A 17,702-nucleotide genomic window follows, 5' to 3' on the forward strand; every position below is an offset into this window, starting at 1 on the left:
TTTAACAGGGGCGTGTAATTACAATTTTTGATGCAATTCTTTGCAGCAGGGCTAGTTCCTGCGCTCCAACTAGAGTATCTGTGAGGGGTTGCAGTGTTGTGGCACCAGCACCAGTGTCTAAGACCCAATTTTTCAGCCCCTGTTTAACAGGGGCCTGTAATAACAATTTTTGATGCAATTCTTTGCAGCAGGGCTAGTTCCTGTGCTCCAACTAGAGTATCTGTGAGGGGTTCCAGTGTTGTGGCACCAGCACCAGTGCCTAAGGCTCAATTTTTCAGCCCCTGTTCAACAGGGACATGTAATTAGAATTCTTGATCTAATATTTCACAGCAGGGCCCGTTTCTGCGCCCACCAAGAGTATCTGTGAGGGGTTCCAGTGTTGTGGCACCAGCACCACCACCAAAGGCCCAATTTTTCTGCCACTGTTCAACAGGGGCATGTAATTACAATTCTTGATCTAATATTTCACAACTGTGAGGGCTTACAGTGTTGTGGCCACAACAACACCTAAGGCCCAAATTTCTGCTGAGTATATAGGGAAGGCCCCTACTTTCAAACATCCAACTTACAAACGACTCCTACTTGCAAATGGAAGGAGACAACAGGAAGTGAGATGAAATCTACCCCTAGGAAGGGAAATTCTCTCCTGTAAGAGTTAATATGGGAAAAACTTTTCTCCTTTCCACTGATGCATTATCACCAATCCTTGTTTCACAAAAAAACCCATATTTTCAAAAAACATTTGTCATTGGGACAAAAAGTGAGGTGAATTCTTCTGAAGAGAAGCACAGACAGCAAAACAAATGTCACAGGGGTGATAACCCTTCCCTATGTTTTCCAAAAAGCTTAAAATAGATTTTTTGGCTGGAGCTAAACACGTTAAAAATGTACCAGTTCAAAATTACAAACAGATTCTACTTAACAACAAACCTACAGTCCCTGTCTTGTTTGCTGTTCAGAGTATATAGGGCCTGGGGGCCCCACACCTTTCCTTTTTTAATTTGGGTGCGGGGTTCCCCTTAATATCCATACATGACCCAAAGGGCCTGGTAATGGACTGGGGGGGGTACCCATGCCGTTTGTCTCACTGATTTTTATCCATATTGCCAGGACCCGACATTACATTAAAGCCGCAAGCAGTTTTAAATGACTTTTTTTCCTTTAAAAATGAAATTTTGTGCAGAGACTGTTCTAAGCACGGGAAACACGCGCCACTTTACAGGCATATTATAGACACCCCCCAGGTACGATATTTAAAGGAATATTTCACTTTTTTTTTTACTTTAAGCATCATTAAAATCACTGCTCCCGAAAAAACGGGCGTTTTTAAAACTTTTTTTGCATTGATACATGTGCCCTGGGGCAGGACCTGGGCCCCCAAACCCTTTTTAGGACAATACCATGCAAATTAGCCTTTAAAATGAGCACTTTTGATTTCGAACGTTCGAGTCTCATAGACGTCAATGGGGTTCTAACGTTCGTGCAAATTTTCGGTCCGTTCGCAGGTTCTGGTGTGAACCGAACCGGGGGTGTTCGGCTCATCCCTAGTTGAAAGCTACGGTTTACCTGGGGTTAAATGAAATGCTTAGTTATGAACCGTTTCTTTAATATTCTCATCTCAGCTATATTGTCACTTGTTCTTTCTTTTTTAATTTTTCATTTATTTTTTTTTATTTTTTAAATTTATTTTTGTTCCCTCCCTTGACCCCCCCCCCCTTTCCTTTCCTCCCTCTTTTCTTCTTCTTCTTTTTCCTTTTTCCCTTTTTCCTCCCATTCCTCCTTTCTTCCGCCCCCCCCCTCCTTCCCTTCTTCCCTTCCTCTGCTCAGTCTTCATCATTCGGATTATTAATCCCCCCTCCCTATGATTTTCTTCCCCATAGACTCTTTAGACCCTTTCAATTTTTATGTGTAGACATTTAAACATGAAAAGTAGCTTTTCCATGCATATAATCTGTTAAATTGTGAATGGGTCATCGATTGTTACAATTATCAGATCGTATTTATTTTTTCGATATATTTTTTCGATATATTCTTTATATATACTGTCCTTGTTTGTTATCACATTTTCTTTTTGATTTTATTATACACCATTGTTAAACTTTGTTTTTCAGATATATATAAAAAACACATAAAATACATGTCTTGTAAATGCAGCTGCGTTTCCGTGTCTATGGCCATCCACCGTACCTTTAAGCCTTTTTATCTAGCTGACCATCCTGCCTCCTTGCTGTATTGTTTGCTTGAGCTAACTAGCGCATCTGGGTGACTGTATGGATGCCCAGGGTGTCCCCAACTTCAGTTGGACACCCGATCTACTGCGCTCCCTATGCGTGACTCCTTGTCTGCTTGAATTTTCTCCTTTCACTTTGACTGGAGGAATTCCTCTCCCTCTACCACCAGAGGGAACGCTACTCTCACCCATCCATCTGGACCTTAGGACTTGTATTAGGACAGCATTGGCTATTGGTATTGGTATTGGCTTCTGCGACAAGGCCCGCACATGCACTGCACAGTCATTACGTCCGCATCCGCTGTTTCACACTGGATGGATGGTATTTAAAGCTGCTCCCAGCAGCATGGAGACGCTGTGGGAACCAGGGGACACATGCATGTTTTCTTTCCTATTCAGGTAATTGCAGATATTTGCAAATAGCATTTTTTGTCTCTATACTGCTGATTACGATCTTTTGCCTTTAGGTTATTAAAGATTTTTATCTTTGCTCGCTGACATTTCACAGCAGGCTATATTTTGAATAGCTCTATTATGCTCACCAGATACTCTCTATCCTACGATATGAAGGTGTGTGGCCCCTGGCATTCAGCCAGCTGCTGAACCCATGGTTGTAAGTAAATTTTATTTAAGCACCTTGTCCCCCTGAGGTCTGTAAGGATTTTTCATCGTTCCTCTAAACACATTTGGTCATTATTATTATTTCATTTTTTAGCTGGTCTTTTTTTACCATCTGCGACCACTTTAGCGCATGGGTCCCTCTTAGCAGCAACAAACAGTTATCCCGGCAGTTATTGGTTTCTCCTCTCTGTTTAGGAGATATAGGTAAGCGGTGACATCCTGACATGAGAAACGCAGCTGCATATGGATTATTAATGGTATTTTTGTGACTAAAATCTGTATTCATGAATTATTATAATACACTTAAACTATTTATTTCTTGATTGAAGGCATTGTACGCTGCACATGACCAGCATCCCCTGAGGAAGCCCGTCTCATGGGCGAAACATGTTGGGAAATCCATCATTGCTGTATTGTTGCAATTACATACTATTGTACTAGTCAATACTGTATCTCCTTTTCCCCTTCCCCTCCTTTTTTAAATGCATGAATTCTTATTTTGTTTATCAAAATAAAAGAATTTTTTATACTTTATTTGATATTATCTCCAAATCATTTTTGCACCTTTTTAAAGTCCCATTTCTGTGCTTTTTTTTTACTACCTATAGGTAAGCTTTATTATAGGCTTTCCTATAGGTAAATATCAGCAGAGGAAGTTTACTTCCTCTTTAAGGTTGTTGTATGCATATCTTGTTTACAGTAATGCCACACCAAACAGGAACCTATACCAATAGAAATATATAGGTTGCTATTACTGAGGTCTCCTATTAAAAATGCTGGTTGCCTGTCATTCTTATCCTCAGTCTTCTATTATTTCTGAGTCACTGATTCAACATAAGCATAGAGATCGGAAGCTCTGACCGCATGGGGTGGATTTACAAAAGGCCAATAGACTGCACTTTGCAAAGTGCAGTTGCATTCTGCAAGAGCAGTTGTTCCAGAGCTTAGTAAATGAGGGGAAGCTCTGCTGACTTCCATCATCCAATCATGTGCAAGCAAAAATGCTGGGTTTTTTTGTTTGTTTTTTTTTTTTTTTTTTAGAAAGTCCTGCAAGCAGCATTTTTGGGGCGGTTCGGGAGCGAAACTCCCTTGCCAATTGAAATGAATGGGCAGTGCTTCCGAACCACCTGAAAAGCGATTTGGAAGCGCCACAACACAGGAGTTTTTAACCCCATTCTTTGGGGTTAAAAGCGCCCCCGCTAGCGGCCAAAAAGCACCGCTAAAACGAGTGGTGCTTTACCGCGAACACACGGGGGCCCCAGTGTGAAAGGGCTCTTTTTTTTTTAAATTATATTTCTTTATTATAGATTTTCATCATTACAGACCAGAATACATTCTTATTGGAAAATATAGTACTTATCTCATTATTAAACTAATACATAAATTCCTTATTTCTAAAACCTCACATAAGGTCAGTCCAAAGCAAGTTGTGAAATTTTTCTTTCTTTTTCCCTGCATATATCATCTATACAACATAACAAGCATATAAATACCTACAAATAATAACAACATATACACAAACATACAAAAACTAACCACCACACAAAAAAAAACCCCACCCATAAATAAAAAAGTAAAAAATCACGCGACTAATCCAATCCTTGCCTAATGTAATGATCTGTATGTCTATATCTATGAGAAGTTACCACTGTTGGTGGCTTATTTCATTACTTTCTTATTTCATTACTTTCTTTTCTGCCCACTGGGATGGCCCTTATCCCCATTTTCCTTCTAATACCGTACTTACTATCACACGCTACAATTCAGGGGCAGATTAACGTAGGGGCTATTGAAGCTGCAGCTCCAGGCCCCTACCGTACTCTAGGGCCAGCAGGTGCGGAATGACCTAGGGCCCGGGGCCAGTATGGCGATCCATGAGAGGCTCCTGGTACCTCCTGCAGCAGGGGGAATCTGACAGTATTGTAATTGCTCGATCGGTGTGGCAGGGGAGTATTTACAAGCACTGATTTCCCTCTATAGGTCTCGATGAAGCATCTGAAAGCCACTTCTCCTCTTCCTCCTGCAGCTTTCAGCTGCTTCATGGAGAGCCATAGAGGGAGATTGGTGCTTGTAAATGTCCCCCCCCATGCCACACCAATCACCCCCGACTGTCTATCAGATCCCCCTGCTCTCTGAGCCCTCCCAGTGCGCTCCCCCAGCCCCCCTCACCAGGGGGTGTCTCAGGATGGAGAGCGGGGAAGGGGCAGGTAAATATGTAATTTACTGTCCCCTTCCTTGTCTGAATGAACAGTCAGTGAACCATACCGATCACTGACTGTGTTTACTATGGTTCAATTTATGAATTGACAGGAACCTCTGTCTCCTGTTCATCTATCTGCAGTGCAGCTGAGCCTACAGAAGAGGGGACTGGAGAATGTGTCCTCAGTCCCTTTCTCTGTCTCAAAAGTGATACTTCAGGGGTCTGTTTACACCCCTAAAATCTTGCCAAAGCCCTCCAACAGGGCTGGTAAAAAATATTGTAATAAACTTAAATAAAATAATGCAAAAAACAAAAACAAAAAATACAATAAAAATAACAAACGACTGAAACAATCCACTGCCCCAGTGGCGTAATCAAAACCTTCAGGGCCCCGATGCAAGAAATCATGAAGGGCCCCCCTGACCCCTGGACAGCGCTTTTCCTAGGGGGAAGTCTGATAAGAGGAGGAGCCGCGAGAGCCGCTGAGGGACCCCAGAAGTCGGTGTTCCGGGCCACTCTGTGCAAAACGAACTGCACAATGAAGGTATGACATGTTTGTTATTTAAAAAAAAAAACCTTTACAATCACTTTAAGGGGTTAAAACAGGTGGTCAGGAGGCAACATATTGCCTCTTTACCGGCTGTCAAATGCCTCTGAAAAGTGATCTGAGCATGGATCGCTTTTCAGAGGAACAGCATTTTGTTGCTGGTACTTTGAACGAGCAAGAAAAAAAATCAGTCCTGATTGTACACATATAGGGTGTCAGGATTAAACGTGCATACATAAAATGTGAATACATACATCTAAACAGTGGCGGCTGGTGCTCAAAATTTTTTGGGGGGCACAAACATTTTTTGAAAAAAAATCATCAAATGCAGCCACTGTGCCCATCAAACGCTGCCACTGTGCCCATCAAACGCTGCCACTGTGCCATCAATTGCAGCCACTGTGCCATCAATTGCTACCACTGTGCCCATCAAACGCTGCCACTGTGCCATCAAATGCTGCCACTGTGCCACTTAAATGCTGCCACTGTGCCACTTAAATGCTGCCAGTGTGCCATCAAATGCAGCCACTGTGCCATCAATTGCAGCCACTGTGCCAAACGCTGCCACTGTGCCACTTAAATGCTGCCAGTGTGCCATCAAACGCAGCCACTGTGCCATCAATTGCTGCCACTGTGCCCATCAAACGCTGCCACTGTGCCATCAAATGCTGCCACTGTGCCACTTAAATGCTGCCAGTGTGCCATCAAACGCAGCCACTGTGCCATCAATTGCAGCCACTGTGCCAAACGTTGCCACTATGCCCATCAAACGCAGCCACTGTGCCCATCAAACGCTGCCAGTGTGCCCATCAAACGCTGCCACTGTGCCCATTAAATGCTGCCAGTGTGCCCATCAAATGCCATCAAACGCTGCCACTGTGCCCATTAACTGCTGCCAGTGTTCCTTCAAAGGCAGCCACTGTGCCAAACGCTGCCACTGTGCCAAACGCTGCCACTGTGCCCATCAAACGCTGCCACTGTGCCCATCAAACGCAGCCAGTGTGCCCATCAAACGCAGCCAGTGTGCCCATCAAATGCTGCCAGTGTGCTCATTAAACGCAGCCAGTGTGCCCATCAAATGCTGTCCATGTGCCCATTAAATGCTGTCAGTGTGCCCTTGAATGCCCTAGTGTGACTCCCGACCGCTCACCGGCACTTACCCTGTCTTGGTGGGGCAGCGGGTGACTGCGACGAGTGGGGTCCTCCATGCGTCTCCTGCTGTCCTCATCTCCCGTCCTCTCCTCCTGATAGGCAACCAATAGCGACGGCTGTCGTTTCAGCCAATCAGGTGACGGGTAACAGATCCGAGCACCTGATTGGCGGAGAGGCAGTTTAGTGTTAGGAAAGCGAATAGTCATTCGCTTTTCTAACACAGCTGAGTGGCCTGTGAGGTCACCTTTTTTGATGCCTATTAGAGCCTATGGCTCTATTCCGGTGCTTCAAAAACACCCCCCGCCGCTGGAATTCAGGTTCCCTGCGCCCAAAAAGGGGCTGGGCGCTTGAATAGGGGGTGGCAGTGGCGGCCATAGATAGATTTATGCAATGCATGAATCTATCTATTGGTGATAGAGGGGTGGCTGGAGAGAGGGGGCGGCCCCCATGCGCCCTTAATGCATGGGCCACCACTGCATCTAAACACACACACATAATATACACACACATATACTGTATATACACACACAAACACATATACATATATAAATACACACATAAACACATGCACACACATACATGAACATACATATAAACACACATATAAGAACACACACATACACACACATACAGATAGCCTTTTCAAAAATGGCAGTGCTTTACCTTACCTCTTCCTGCCGGGTACTGCACTGTAGGGGGAGACAAAGAGCACACACTGTGCTTTCACTTTAGATCAGTGTGACAAGCTCCCCGCACAGTGCCGATTACAATTCGGCTTACAATCGAGGAGATCGATCTCAGCCGCTCCTCCTATCAAAATAAACAGGGGGGCCCTCAAGGGCCCCCTGCAGCATTGGGCCCAGTCGCCATGGCAACCTCAGCGACCCCTATACTTCCGCCACTGCACTTCCCCCCAAAAAACAATTGTGAAAAAAATGAAAACAATTAAATTGTAAATAATAATAAAAATGTAAAAAAACAAAAATAAAAACTGCTCTATTGACACCATCGTCCACTCCACCCCCAAAACGATGTGAAAAAAATAATAAAAAATTAAATTGTCAAAAATAATAATAAGAATAAAAAAAACACTGACACAGTCCACTGCTCTACTGAAACTGTCAACTAACCCCCCTTCCCCTTCTCAAAAGCATTGTGAGAAATAAAAAAAAAAAAAAAAAATTGGAACAAATAATAAAAAACTAAAAAATTATTTAAAAAAATGCAAAGATATACAGCACTTACAAAAAATTAAGGGCTCACATACAGTGTGAGTGAGCAGTTTGTTTAAAATATTTCATTTGTTTTAGCAAAAAATGTTTGCGTTTTTAATTTTATTTACATAAAAAGGCCCACCAAAATCCTTAACACCAGGCCCATGATGCTCTTAATCTGACTCTGCTGCAATTGACCACCCTACAAAGGAACAACAAGAGCCAATGAAGATGGGGCCAACCGTGGGGCCGGTATTCATGGTTTCCACAGTTTATTTAAGTTATTAGGTATCATTTACTTGAAGGCGCCATTTCTCAAATGACGGTACACTTGGAGATATCCACTTTAGGGCAATTAGCTTTTGTGCTATAGACAATAATCTACTAACTGATATCAAGATCTCAATGGGTAAAAACCGAGATAGCCCAGTAAACACGTCTTAGGATCCAAATCGATATGTGTGTTAAAAGTTTCATTAATTGCATTCACCACCTCTCGCCAGTATCTAGCCAATTTAGGACATTTCCACATCATATGTATTAAATCAGCGGGGGATTTTTGGCATCGTGGACAATCTGGGGAATCGCGCCAACCCCACTTAAATAATTTTACCATGTTCTATATACCCTGTATATTTTGAATAGTTGCGTCAAACATTGTGCCGATGACAATGAGACTAAAGGTACCCTTTCCAAAATTGTTTGCCAGGTATTATCTGAAATGGCCCCTAGGTCTATCTCCCACCCTCTTCTACCCGGGCTAACACCATTAGGCCTCATGAGTTGGCCATATAGAGATGAAATGCCTTTTTTCACGGTCGCCACTGCTATTAATGTTAAGAGTGGCATTGGTTTTACCACTATCTTTTCCCCTTTAAACTGAGATTGTACCGCATGTCGTAATTGTAAGTATTTAAATAAGTTACGATGAGGCACTTGAAAAGATTCCTGCAGATCCTGAAAGGAGCGTAGAACATTATGTGAATAAAGCTGAGCTATATATTGAGGCCTTTGGAACGCCAGCATTCATATCCCTCCAATTTACATAGTTGTTTATAATGCCTATTCCCCCAAAGTGGTGAGTACTCCGAGGCCCCTTCATGCTGAAGTTGGGAGGCTATGAAATAAATTCTCAGCGGCTGAAGCACCGCCAATCTGCCCCCATCCCTAGCTCGCTGGAGAATTGATAACTTAACTTAATGAAAGGGCTCTTAGTAAATCAACCCCTATGAGGTATGCTTGCAGCATACTTGCTCAGCCAGTGACTTGCAATTTAAGCCTGAGACAGCCACACAATTGGCATTTTTAGAGTGCACAAAGATTAGAACACCTGACCGTTTTTATTGCTGACTGTGCCCCTGGTAGGGAGATTCACCCCTCTATTTGTCCTGTTTACCATTACCACTGAGAGTGAAAGTGATAGAAAATCTCAAATTTTGGGTTGTCACTAGGAACAGAGGGGAAATCTTTCAGTGGGGATACTAGTTCTGGTGACTCTAGTGACAACCAGGGATTCTCTCACATTCCTCTCACTTTCTTTTTGGCTATGGGACAGGAAGCGAAAGGAAATTTTCCCAATGGGACACAGATGGCAACAAAAACTGTTAGGGGTTATAACCTTCCCTTTGCCTTCAGTTGTACTTTAAATGCAATAAATCATATGTACTAAACTGCAGCATTTAGCAGGTTATAGTCTAATCTAATGCACCCTTTAATTTGATGTCATCTTTTTTTGCAGGTGCTTTTATTTAGGATGGCCATGAGTGTAATTTATAACCTGAACATCTCCACACAAGGTGCTTCTTATGGAAATATATCTTCGTGCAGCTCTACTTCAGCAGAATATGCAATTCTTCTCTCCTGTATCTACATTGGAAATACATTGTTGGGACTAATACTCAGTGTTATGGTACTTTGGGCAATATGGCCAGAGGTCAGAAGGTTACTGGGTCTGCCTTTCTATGCGGTCAATCTTCTGGGTGCTGCAATATTAGAATGTCTGGTTCTACCATTTGGAGTCAGTTATCTTTTGAACATCTTTACAGTTGGCTCCTTAGTCTGCCATGTTCTTGGTCTTATCCCCAAGATTGTACAAAGAACTGCTGCGGTATTTCTTGTTTGGATGTTTCTTGTGCGGTATATGGCCGTGAAGCAACCTCTGAAATATAAAACACTTTCCTCCATTTGGGTATGTGGATCAGTCAGCTTTACCCTGTGGTCCATAGTGATAGCCATTTCAGTTACTGAACAAGTGTTGACCGATACCAATACAGGGAAATGCTTTCCGGATTTCAGATTAGCAACAGAATGGGCTGTTCTTGACTTAATGCTCTCATTTATATTTAACTTTTTACCATTGAGCTTGCTTTGCTTCCTTGGCCACTTCATCTACCGTGCCTTGAAGAACTCTCCCTCTGTTCCCAAAGAACAACGAGAAAGAATCAGAAAGATTCTCTATCTAGCTGCATTTAGTTTTGGGGCTCTTTTTTGTCCAATGCATATAGTTATGGTTTATCAGAGTATTCTTTTACTTTTAGGCTATTCCATATGTGAGGTCAATCTAAAAGTTTTTCTTCCTTATCAGTTTACATTTGCTCTTAATAGCTATGGTGTGGCAATCGCCCCTATTTTCTATGTCTTCAGCTCTAGTACAGTAAATAGAAAACTTAGGGGGCTTATGAAAGACAGACAAAAAAAGGTGAATGCAGACAAAGATCTCAATAAGTAGCACACATTTACAAATTCTTTTAAAGTGGGAGCTCTGATCAACATAATCATGGATCAGGTTAGTTGGTTAAAGTGGATGTAAAACTCTGAAGCAAAAAATGAACAATGCACATCCATCTCTAGTTTCTACTTGCCTCAATCTATAGCACTAAGTGTGGTTTCTGTCTGATATCTTCTTTCTCTGCTATCTGCATGAGAGACTTCTGACAGTCTAACTCAACAACATAGGACCCTAGGAAACAGCCCCCCCCTCCCTCCAGCACATGGCATGTAATTAACCAGCTGTGCATGTTTCCCTATGGGACTGTGTAGAGGGGCATGTGTCCATTTCTTTCTCTGATTACACTCCCTGCTCTATGCTGTGAAGTGTGTGACATCAGATCACCACCCACTGCCCTCTTGAGCTCAGAACTACTGTGTAAACGGTGTGCTTTAGGAGGCTGCTGAGGACAGAAGGCTGCAGATAAACAGGTACATTAATATGTAGGATGATTTGTTTCCTCTCTATGCATAACCTGAGGCTAGTCACCTCAGTGGGTATATGTAAGGGTTTAAAACCACTTTAATGTAAAACAAAGGTGGGAGTGAAAATATGAATAATAGCAATCATTATCCAACCACACCTACTGAAACGCGCCTTAAAGAATCACACATTATAGACATTTGCACACATTGTTAGATATTGGATTACCTGCCAGATATTATTTCCAATATAGTAGTAAGCTATATTTGCTGTAGTGAGGAGGGATATAAGTCAAATGTCTATGGATAAAAGATAGAGGCAGAAAAGGCATAAAAAAAACACAATTGCAAGAGGCAATTGGCTATGACAGTTATTTTAATTATTTACATATATGACTTCATATTAGGAGTTTAAACTATGTCTTAAAGCAAAATAAAGCGTGCTAATCCTTGGATGTGCCGGCTGCATTCATTTTTTTTATTCAGGCTTTTTTCCTCTTAATGGCCAATTTACATCTTACGTGCATTGCGTTAAGGCAGGCAATTTATTTGAATGGACTGTCTAATGCGCTAAAATGCACCAAAAAAGGTACATGCACAATTTTTTTAACAAAGCACACCACAACAAGCAGTAATGTGTTAACCACCCTGGCGGTATGATTATGTCAGATTTTTACGTCTCAAAGCGATACATTGTTTTGCATGGAAATTTGGCAGTTTATATTATAGGCCTGTAATTCTTAGGAATAACTCACTTAAATCTGTTCAAACAAGTCTAGTAGACATCCCGGGTATGATAAAGTTTGAAACACAAAATCATAAATTATAATATAATAAATAACTATAAATAATTATAAAAAATAATATAATAATAATAAAATTAATTTCCTCACGATTCACTATTGCTCAATTCTGCAAGTGTTCTAATGTACTATCGCTGTTTTCTAGCTGGTCTAAAACCACTTTTTGACGTAAAGGGAGACTTTTTGGTTGCCATGGACAATCTCAAGTTTCCAGACAGAACGGTATAAATAATATGTACCAGCTATGACTAAGCAACAATGATGTTGTGAAACGCGTCAGATGTGTGCCCTGCTTATGTTGTCACATGAACGTTGACTATTCATTACAATAAAGGCTTGTCCAGAATCCATTTCTTCAATAAATAATATGAAAGTGCATGCAGGGCACTGGACAAAAGGGAGGTGAAATGATTTGATACAGTAATGTAATCTGTAAGATTACAGTGTACTGTATGTGTTATGTATTTTGCACTTTTTTTTTCTCGCGGCGGTCGCAGGGAATGGAGCCCAGAACACAGAGCATCGGGCGGATGATCCGGTGGGGGAACATCGCAGGATCCTGGGGACAAGGTGATTACCGCCCGGATCTGTGGCCCCTCCCCACACATGCTGTGACAATGTGACGCTGGCGGTGGTCCACGTGCGTGTGGGGCGTGTGTGCGCCCTGCTGGTGCACGACCTTTGACTACCTCAGCTCCTGGGAGAGACAAATCTTTCTGGCCCTGGTTCCATACTTACCTTACATCAATATACTTCATTTCATGGAAGTACTCATGCCATATTAGACTCATTATATCCTATATTTTGTAGATACTTTTGAGCATCTGCCTCTGAGGAAGTGTGCTATACATGAAATGCGTTGGAAATCTAGGATGCAGTAATATGCCTGCCAATAGGAATCAATCCAGACCTGCTATCTACAACTCATGATGCTTACACTATTTCCATACCTTTATAACATTGCAATGTGCCACTCAGATGACATGTCTCTGTGTATATATATATATATATGAACATTTACTTATCAATTCATTTTATACTCTATGCCGCGAAGCCAATATGCATGCAATCATGTTATCTTGATGTTCATGCACTGGGTGCATGTGTATATAAATGTAATTATTTTTTACTTATTCTTGTACAATTGTTATGTACTTGTACATCCATTTATGCAAATTAAATGCTTTTACAACCTAACCTCCACTAGTCAATTGCCTCATCTAAAGTCCCAATCTCCCTCTACTTGTGTACCTGAACCAGGGATGGAGGCACGTGTATATGTGAATCATACAATTCCCAAAATTTCCCCCTTATATTTTCCTGGGGACAAGGTAAGTTTCCTGGACCAGGATTCTGCAATGCAATCCCGAGTGTGGCTCAGGGTTACCACTAATGGTACTGAAATTTAACCCCGAGCCACATTCAGGATTACCGCCAGGAGGGTTAAAGTATACCTAAAGGCAAAACTTTTTTTTTGTTTTGGATAGCATGAAGATGGATTAGTACCCCTGTCAGTACCCCTGTCAGTTTTTATTGCTGTCTGTGCCCCTTGTTAGAGAGATTCACCCTCTCTATTTGCCCTGTTTACCATTATCATTGAAAGTAAAATAAAGAAAATCCTTCATTTTGGGTTGTCCCCAAAAAAGTAATAGAGGAGAAATCTTCAAATGGGACACTAGTTCTGATGGCCTGGGGGTCCCCAAAATATTCCCCATGATACTATAGTGCTATCTAGTGTTTGGAGTTAGGAAATGCTTCCCTCAAATAAACTGATGTAAGAAGATGATGGATGAGATAAGAGGTCCTGAAGAAGCAGGAAATTCTGCGAAATGCGTCAATCTTTTTTTCTCTATCTCGACCAGTCATGCAGGTTTGCAGTAGATGATAATTGTTAGTATTCAATACACAAGCAGCTATACAAAATGTGTTTTTTATATATTTTGTTGGTATAAATAAAATTTTGTATTTTTTTTTTATAACATTACTGTATTTTTGTGTTCACTGGAGGGGTATTTAAAGTCCTACTACCTACATTTTTGCTACATCTTCCCAGTGAACAGCTGTGCAGTGGGGACGTGTCAAGTCTGATCATTGGAGGAAAGCTGGCTGAGTTCCCATCACAACTAGAGAACTGACCACAGTGTGTTCTGCTTAGTGTGGTCAGTTTTTTTAAATAGGAAAGCCGAGGGACTGACAGAGACACCAGGGATTTCACATAAAGGAAGCAATACAAAGAGAACAGGATACTTTTTCATACAAGTACATGGTACAGCAGGCACATATCTGAAATATGACGTTTTGAGGTAACAAACGCTTTAATGCAGGGAGGTGCCAGCTTTTTTAAAGGATTCTGCGTCTTTAAACAAATTAGTCTTAACTGCCTCTACCCGCCTTCCCATTCTGCCTATACATCCTTTTACTAACCTTAGTTTAATGGGCAACTTGATTCAGCCAAGCAGTGCAATAATTTTTTGATCACTTTTATTCCTATTACAAGGAATGTAAACATCCCTTGTAATAGGAATATGGCATGACAGGTCCTCTTTACAGTGAGATATGGGGTCAATAAGACCCCACATCTCACCTCTAGGCTGGGAAGCCTGAAATAATATTAATAAAAAAAAAATGATCCTGGCTTTGATCGTAGCGGTGAGTCGGTAGAAGCACCGGAAGGTGGCGGGAGGGGAGGGTCCCATCTCGCCTCCCGTAAGATCAAGCAGTGGAACAGCCGCTATGATCATTCTTATGGTGTAGGGAATCGCCGGCTGAAAAAGCTGATATCTGAATGATGCCTGTAGCTGCAGGTATCATTCAAATATCCCCGCACAAAGTCAAGGACGTCGTATGACGGCCGGCGGGCGGGAAGTGGTTAAAACGCATTTTTTTTTTTTAACACAGAGTTGTCAATTTATACAATATTTCTAACACATAGCATGTACATACCAAAAATGACACCGCAAAATAGATTGTCCTACTCCTCCTGATTACGGCAATACCACATGTGTGAGACTTCAACAGCCCGGCCACATACAGAGGCCGAGTACAGCCGAGTATGGCAGAGTACAGCCGAGTATGGCCGAGTATGGCTGAGCATGGATGGGTATGGCTGAGTATGGCTGGGTATGGAAGGGTATTGCGGAGTATTGCAGGGTATGGCTGGGTATTGCATAATATTGCAGAGTATTGCGGAGTATTGCAGTGTATTGCATAGTATTGCGGGGTATTGCATGATATTGCATAGTATTGCGGGGTATTGCAGAGTATTGTATGGTATTGCATAGTATTGCGGGGTATTGCAGGGTATTGCAGAGTATTGCGGGGTATTGCAGAGCATTGCAGGGTATTGCAGAGTATTGCAGGCTATTGCAGAGTATTTAATAATATATATATAAAAAATATATATATGCAGAGTATTGCAGGCTATTGCAGGGTATTGCGGGGTATTGCAGAGTAGTATTGCAGGGTATTGCAGAGCATTGCAGGGTATTGCACAGGGTATTGCAGAGTATTGCACAGGGTATTGCTGAGTATTGCACAGGGTATTGCCTAATATTGCACAGGGTATTGAAGAGTATTGCACAGGGTATTGCAGAGTATTGCACAGGGTATTGCAGAGTATTGCACAGGATATTGCAAAGTATTGCACAGGATATTGCAGAGTATTGCACAGGGTATTGCAGAGTATTGCACAGGGTATTGCAGAGTATTGCACAGGGTATTGCACAGGGTATTTCTGAGCATGGAGGGATGGCCGAGCATGGATGGATGGATTGTGGCTCTGTGTCACAGAGCAGCGCTGTGGGCACTACAGATGCAGCGCTACTGTCATCCAATCCCTCCCCTTCTGTACAGATCAGTACACAGAGGGGAGAGAGGAACCGGCGTCATGACATGACGCCAGAGTGTTTACATGTGAATTGCTCCGTGATTTGATGGAGCGATCACATGGTAAACGTCCGCGATCAGCCCGTGATCCGTGATGCGCCGGATCCTCTGTACCTGGCGGTCACAGATGTTCTCATGAGCGCGCGAGAGCGGAATTCTGGGAGGACATCATAGTACGCCCACCCAGGGTTAAGCAACCGCCCTGTAGCCGTCATTCGGCTATGGGCGGTTGTTAAGTGGTTAATATGTAAATAATCATGGGCCGCAGCATTGATATGTAAATAAAGGTGGCATTCATATGTATATCATGTCCCCCTGAGGTCATATCTACCATCACTTCTGCTGAATGCTGCCCACTGGGGAGGTAAAGGAGCATGCTTGAAAGTCCTGCCTACAACTATAGTCATTTTTATAGATTTTCTGTGAAAGAGTGTGAATCCCTCTTTACATTGGTGGTTACTGTAAATGCTCCTATTACATTGGTGGTCAGTGTAAATCCCCATTACATTGGTGGCCAGTGTAGAAACTCCTCTTTATATTGGTAATCGTTAAAAAAATCCAAACTTGCATTTGTAGATTCCTTCTTTACATTGGTGGTCCATGTAGAAGCTCACTTTAAATTGGTGGTGAGTGTAAATTGCCCTTACATTGGTGGCCAGTGTAGAATTCCCTCTTTATTGGCTGTTGATGTAAAATCCCCCATTACATCGGTTGTCAGTGTAAATTCTTCACAACATTGGTGATCAGTGTACATTTCCCTTTACTTTGGTGGTAAGTGTAAATCCCCCTTTACATTGGTGATCAGTGTAAATCTCCCCCAACATTGGTGATTGGTGTAAATCCCCCCTAACATTGTTGGTTGGTGTAAATCCCCCCTAACATTGGTGGTCAGTACAAATCTCCTCGACAATGGTTGTCAGTGTAAATTCCCCCTTACACTGGTGGTTGGTGTAAATGCTCTTATTACATTGGTGTCAGTGTAGAAATCCCTCTTTTCCAATGGTGGGTGGCGTAAAATCCCCCGTTACATGGTGGTCAGTGTAAATCCCCCCTCACATTGGTGGTCATAATAAATTCCCCATTACATTGGTAGAATCCCCCACTATATACTTACCAAAGATTTCCTGGTTTGCTCTACATGATTCAGAATTTGTCACAGTGTACTACCTCCTAACTAATACCATCCCTCCACCACTGCCACTGATCCCATCAACCCCCCAGCATTGTCACTAACCCCAGGAGTCCTAGTATTCCTAAGAGTTTTATGTCTATTGATGGGTCCCCTCACCTCCCCTGTCCATGGTTTGCAGGCAGTGAGGAGATGAAGTTCTGTAACCTTTAGCAACCAATCAGTGAGCAGTAATGCTGTGCACTAACCTCTTGCAACCAATCATTGAGCAGTAATATTTCCAGTAACCTCTAGCAATCAATCAGTGAGCGGTATTGATACACTGTAACCTCTGGCAACCAATTGCAATCGCTGCCTGATCTGATTCAGTAAACTGATTTTGAGTCTAGCTGCTATTTATTGTATGTCTCAAAGCATGTGGAGAGCAACATTTCATGGAAGAGGGGGCCCAAGAAAATGTTTGCTCAGGGTCCAGTCAATATTAAAGACGGCCCTGGTCCCAGAGGACAGTATCCTCCATTGTATGTGCAACTATACCATTATCCAGCCATTTGGGAATATGTGCTCATTCATTTGCTTTTTGCTAAATTCAGTCATTCTCTCTGATCCCTGGGTGGATGTATTTGGAAGGAAAAATGTCAAAGTAAACCAATTCAGGACAAATTATTTGGCCACATCTGTATTTTATTATCACGTGCCAGATGTCTTTCATTAACAACATCCAGTTGATTT

At 42.2% G+C, this 17,702-nt stretch overlaps 1 protein-coding gene and 1 long non-coding RNA gene across 2 annotated transcripts in view; both read left to right on the forward strand.

Annotated features, from left to right (window-relative positions):
- Window positions 1–17,702, forward strand: part of LOC141145194 (uncharacterized) — a 76,609-nt gene that overhangs the window by 34,895 nt on the left and 24,012 nt on the right. The window lies entirely within an intron of this gene.
- Window positions 9,709–13,935, forward strand: LOC141145179 (ovarian cancer G-protein coupled receptor 1-like). Its single transcript, XM_073631634.1, has one exon. It carries the CDS (start codon window positions 9,718–9,720, stop codon window positions 10,690–10,692), a length of 975 nt encoding a protein of 324 aa, XP_073487735.1. The 5' UTR covers window positions 9,709–9,717; the 3' UTR covers window positions 10,693–13,935.

The sequence above is a fragment of the Aquarana catesbeiana genome, linkage group LG01 (genome assembly GCF_042186555.1).
Source record: "Aquarana catesbeiana isolate 2022-GZ linkage group LG01, ASM4218655v1, whole genome shotgun sequence".
Lineage (NCBI taxonomy): Eukaryota > Metazoa > Chordata > Amphibia > Anura > Ranidae > Aquarana > Aquarana catesbeiana.

Bases quoted from the DNA above. Each gene is read 5' to 3' on its own strand.
- LOC141145179 (XM_073631634.1), top strand. From the start codon at position 9,718: ATGGCCATGAGTGTAATTTATAACCTGAACATCTCCACACAAGGTGCT.